Genomic DNA, 6,000 nt, shown 5'->3' with positions numbered 1-6,000 from the left:
CTAGGTTGCCTAAGGTCAAAGGACTTTTAACACTAACCATTGGAGGTCTTTAATGAAGCTAACCCTAAGGTCTTTTAAGCTCCATAAAATGTATATTTCTCTTTGATAGACCATCTCCTTTTGGACCCCTATTGAGATGCAACATCTCTCCTTTTGGTCCCGTGTTGAGATAGGTCTAGAAGCACATGTCTCTATTATATTTCTTGTTGCCGTTTATTCTCCCACATTAATGATCAGTTTAATATGAGAAAATCATTTGGTAAAGTTAGATATTACATTTTATGACAACACCTTGGGTCGTGGGCATTGAGTTTGAGGTCCTATTGGGACTTTAAAGGCAAAAATATTAATTCTTTGTTAGGCTTCTTTTGAGGGTTTTGAGGTTCAAAAGAGGAGGATGATTGAAGCACCATTTGTGTGTGTTTTGTGGTTTTTGAACAACTAAAGATGAGAGCTGAAATGAAGAAACGATTCCTAATTTTTGTGGTTTACCAAAACTACAACTGGGGTCATGGGCATTGTGTTCAAGGTCCGGTTGAGAATTTTGGGAGCTCATTTGGATGCATAAGGATCTTTGAAAGACCAAAGAAAGTAAATATTTTGATAGGTTGTTGAAAATTTTGAGGCTTAATAGAGGACAATGAATGTGGGGTGCCATGTTACACCTCCAAAACCCACATGGCATGCCAAGTGAAGAGTTTGCAAGGTATTTATATAGGATCAAGTGCATTGTGGGGAATCAAAAGAGGGAACCCCTCCCCTTAAGCTTGTGGCTCTGGTTTCCTTGGTGGTGAGCCTATGTGTAGGTAGATGCATGGCGTTGATGGATGTTGGAAGTGGTGAGATTGTTGATCTTATTGGCAGGGGGGTTTTCACACCCTATGCGAGCCTTTTATGCATGAGAGAGGATTCAAGCAAGACAAGAGGGTTGTAATAGTGTCATGGCAAGGGTATTGGAAGAGGAAGAATGTGGGTGAGCAATGCTTCCTTAAAGTAGAAAAGAAAACTTTTGTTATGCTATATCCAACAAAGCATCCAAAAGAAAAGGTGAAGAGTAATTTGGGAGTTGGTGTGGAATTTTATGGGCATTAGCATTCACATTCTTGGGAGAAGAAGAAGAGGAAGAGAAGAATTGGAAAAGAAAATAGTATTATATCACTCTCTCTCACATTTTCTTGTGCTTTTAATGCCAGAATTTGCTTCCAACTTCATCTAGGAGAGCGATTATCATTAGTTTTATTGTGCACATGGAAGTTGGCACCCGAATCAATGATCCAATTTTGCGCATAACACTCATCAAGAGCCAATAACGCATCTAGACTCAAGTCAGAAGTGAAATCAAGAACATATGTCGGCTGCTGCACATCAAGAACAATCTCTAGAGGTGGAGATTCAACCACATTGATCTCCTCAATCTTTACACTACTCTTTGGAGCTTCATGCTTCACAATAGCTTTGCCCTTTTCGCACTGCAAAATACGGAAATCTTTCTTTAAATGGCCTTTCTTACTACAATGATAGCATTCTGCATCTCTCAAGTCACGACCTCGACTCTTGCTATGATTATGGTGAGATGGTGAGACTACGACCCGGCTGCAACTACTTCGCCTATGGCGATTATGGCCACTTGCCATATATGCATCAAACTCCAAGATGGCCTACAACGACAAAGACAGCTGGTGATGCGACTGTATGAAAGCACCCATCAAGTATAAAGTTGCCCATCAACCACTTCATGCGACTACAAGGCCGTATACAGGAAGTATATCTTTATACTGTAAATCTTCTATCTTGTATGTGACTTAATGAAGCCTAACAAACATAAGGGACTAACAGTACTGACAACAATAGAAGGTGCCAGAGATGCCCATCAGTCATTCTTGAGACTAAAATCCAAAAAGTTAGCTTGTATGCCAAATACAAGCCCAAATCAAGGCAAACTTTGTCAGGAGGCTATGCATAGAGAGTACAAGCTAAGGGTTTATAAATTTTTTATTTTTTAAAAACCCTAGCTAGCCAAAGCTACAATTTTTTTCAAACCTAAAGCAATGATAGCCATCTATATACCATCGACATGCCCTGTACATCATGTATATGAATTTTGGGGACAGATGGAAGATGATAGCTCATAGATGGTCATCTATCACGAATGATGTCAGATAAAGCCCTTTCAAAGCAAGTTACTAACTTGGGGAACTAACTGGGGTTTGTTGGGCTAAAGTTATGTCATGTATCAAGTAGAAAAAGTATAATGATTTACAAAACACACAAAAGCTAACAATGGTAAATACGGCTTTGATCACCTTGATGCAGGAACAAGGAAGTCACCAATGAAGAAAAGCAGACACAAATGGTAGATAAAACCAACCTTCACAAGGTTACATATCTTGTCCTTGATGAGGCGGATCGGATGCTGAACATGGGTTTGGACCCTCAAATCACAAAAATTATCTCCCAGATTCGGCCTGACAGACAGACTTTACATTGAAGTGCAACCTGGCGTAAAGAAGTTGAAGGTTTAGCCAGACAATTTCTACAGAATCCTCACAAAGTTGTCATTGGCTCACAAGATCTGAAAGCCATCACTCAATTCTACAGATTGTAGAAGTTGTTTATGAGAATCACAAATACTCAAAATTGACAGATTCGCTGGAGCAAGTGATGGATGGAGCTTTCTCTATCCATGATAACAAGAGTCAAGCTGAACCAGATTGGGTTCTTTCTAAATTTAGATCTGGAAATAGACCTATGATGACAGAAACAGATGCTTCATCTGAGCATGGTATGAAGGACATGAAGTTCATCATCAATTATGATTTTCCTAAATCATGTGACACTATGTACATTGGATTGGATGAGCAGTATGAGCTCATGCAAAGACTACAGCCTATACTTTCTTCACGACAACAAAACGACAACCGAGACCGCATCGACATCGGCAACTTAGGGACGACATGATCGCGGAGTGGGGGAGTGTTGACGGTTGGGTCAACAACACGACATAACTCAACAAAGCCTTATTCTCTCAGAGTTATGGAATGCTATGGATTATGGTCATAAACATCATTTGTAATAAGTAAGTAGTCTAGCTGCAGAAGCCGGGGTGCAATGGCAGTTCTAGATTGTAAATACAAAGCCATTTGACCCCTCAAACTCTATTTTTGGTTAACCTAAGGTGACCTTAGTATATAAGGTACCTAGGTCATTTTTGTAAGGAGAACTTTTATCATAATCATAAGTTTAGCGCTATCGTTGACTGTATGTGAGAGAGGAAGAGACAGAGCGTGAGCTTCATCCTGGTGCGACTCCCCGCTTGTTCATCACATTGGAGATCCGACTGCACCATTGCGGTAGCCCCAGCAAGAGCCACGCGACAACGCCAAGCATTCCTCGCGGAACGGAGCATACGCACTCGCGCATCTATGAGCTACTTGTGGCCATAAGTATATCAACTGAAGTCTGTTTTTTGCCTGCAAGTAGTCATTAGAATCGTGGCGACATAAGCTACACATAGGTACTCATAGATTTCAGTTTCGTGCACTTTCAACATTATGCTCTGTCTTTATACGTGATTTTTGCAAATGCGTCTAGAGCTAGGGTTTTGAGTGTAGAGGCTTAGGGATAGGTGTATCCTAGTGAGGGGATGGTGTTCCTTAAGTTTTGTATGGTTCTAGTATGGTTTAGTGAGTTTCCTTTCGTGCACTTTCAACATTATGCTCTGTCTTTATACGTGATTTTTGCAAATGCGTCTAGAGCTAGGGTTTTGAGTGTTGAGGCTTAGGGATAGGTGTATCCTAGTGTGAGTTTCCTTCCATTGTGTGTATGTGACCTAGGTGGTGTAGTTGAGAGCAGTTAGACTCTAGGTTGTGGTTGAGTTGGCCTTCCAGAGTGTTGTATGTGTAGGATGGTCTCAGCCTGACAAGCTAAAGAGATTTCCTATGTGTGCCTATCATGTCATCTGTGTCCTCGATTGACATTATGTTGATCTAGGTTGTGTTACATGCACTTTATGGGTTGTGTGATTCGCTCCCGCAACATTGGCGCCGCTGTCGAGGAGCGAATCATGTGAAGGAGACAGTTTTTGTCTCTCGCGCTCAAAGCATACCAACAACAAAACCAAGACCATGCTGCTCTTTTCCCTCCCTCTACACTCCCATAGTGCTACCAACGCTTGCTTAATTAGGCTGCATCCCTTGCTTTGCTCTATTCGAACCCTGGAACGAGTGTGTGTCTCTCTCTCTATGTGTGTGTGTGTGTGTGTATGTGTATGTGTGTGTGTGTGTGTGTGTGTGTGTGTGTGTGTGTGTGTGTGAGAGAGAGAGAGAGAGAGAGAGAGAGAGAGAGAGAGAGAGAGAGAGAGAGAGAGAGAGAGAGAGAGAGAGAGAGAGAGAGAGAGAGAGAGAGAGAGAGAGAGAGATACACACACTTGCTTCCCCGATTTTTCTTGGAAAGCTTGATTTTCTCTCAAATACACAACGCTACAAATGAGATTCCTTTGCAGTTATATCAAATTTTTGCAAACGTGGCAAACTAGTAAAATTCACCTGGCCAAAACATGCATGCCAAAGTTTTACATCTGAAAGAGCCTTTGAATCCACAACTGCACTTGCAAAATTCCACCCATGCTTGTCATACAAAGTGAGCTTATACAGTTCACAACCCAAAATGCCAGATGCAACAATTTCATCACCAAAACTAAGATAATGAATTGTACATATGTCATCCACAAATTTGACAACAACAAGACCAAGTCTAGCAATTGCAGATATAGACAAAAGGTTTTTCTTTTATGCCAAGTACGTAAAGTGCATCAGCAAGTGTGAAAGAATTGCCATTTGTAGCAATCGGCACAATCTTTTCAACTCCCTAGACCAGAGAAGAGGCATTGTTGGCACAAGTGACTATATTTCCACGAGGGACATCCTTAAGAGAGGTAAACAAGTCATGATGAGAGGTAATGTGCTTTGTAGCACCACTATTAAAGTACCACACATGTGAATCTGCAACAACTGACATACATGTGTCATGGACAAAAGGATCAGTGCATTCTGCACTAAATGCCCACTCTGCATCTACACCAACATCACAATCTCCTTTCACAAAAGATTCTAAGATAGCTACACTTATAGTGGAACCGGCCTCTTTTGCCTTCAATTTAAGACACTGCTTGATCAAGTGATCATTAGCTTACAATAATGGCAACACATCTTCTTCTTGCCCTTTTCACCAAAATTCTCAAACGAGGTGTTGTCAAGAGAAGCATTGAAAACAAGTGATTTTCTACTCACTAAAGAACCATAAGAAGTGGCTAAATTGTTGTTACCACCTTTTCTTTGAGCAACAATAAAAGCTTGTTCAATTCCACATTTTTTAGCCCTATTCTTCCTTGAAAGTTACTCTTTCAACAACAATGTGCATAATTCATCAAACTTGACAACATCAAGATTTCCTTGGGTCATAAGTCTCCAAGTACTAGCAAAAGTCTGCTAAGAATCTGGCAATGCATCAAGAACACTCTACACAAGGGAACTGTCAGAAATGACTTCGCCTGCAAAAATGAGTTGCTCATTAATTTTCTTGATACAAACAAGGAAAGTGTCCATGTCATCTTTCTTATGCATAATCTTTGATTCTACCTCTTTATGCGCCAATGCAATTTTAGCCTCATTACGACTTGCATAAAGACCAACTTAAATATCCCAAACCTGTTTTGTAGATTTAGTTGAACAAATGTGAGGAGTAATAGTGTGCGTCTCAGATAATGCAACCAATGCATCTTTAACATCCCAACAAGATTGCTCAAGCGTAGGCCAAATAGTTGTGGCACCAACAATCACATCAAAAAATCATGCACCATCATCAACGGTGCTCGTACCCACATAAGCCACACGTACATCAATGCCCTGCACAACATTCCAAACGCCCTTTGACACAAGAACATGTTGCAACATGTAAGCCCACATTGGGTAATTGTCCCCATTCAATTTATCCTCAGTAGCA

At 40.7% G+C, this 6,000-nt stretch overlaps 1 protein-coding gene across 1 annotated transcript in view; it reads right to left on the bottom strand.

The window, feature by feature from the left end:
- Positions 1-1,208: 1,208 nt before the first annotated feature.
- Positions 1,209-6,000, bottom strand: part of LOC147454594 (uncharacterized) — a gene marked incomplete at its 5' end in the record, with an annotated part of 53,031 nt that continues 48,239 nt past the window's right edge. Inside the window, one exon of the mRNA XM_086517058.1 lies at positions 1,209-1,469. Coding sequence (XP_086373184.1) covers positions 1,209-1,469 — 261 coding nt within the window. The remainder of the gene's footprint in view (positions 1,470-6,000) is intronic.

This window comes from Adiantum capillus-veneris, chromosome 7 (assembly GCF_014529385.1).
Source record: "Adiantum capillus-veneris isolate H3 chromosome 7, ASM1452938v2, whole genome shotgun sequence".
In the NCBI taxonomy this organism is placed as follows: domain Eukaryota; kingdom Viridiplantae; phylum Streptophyta; class Polypodiopsida; order Polypodiales; family Pteridaceae; genus Adiantum; species Adiantum capillus-veneris.
The sequence above is the reverse complement of the archived record's forward strand: the minus strand, read 5'-3'. Positions and strand labels throughout refer to the sequence as shown.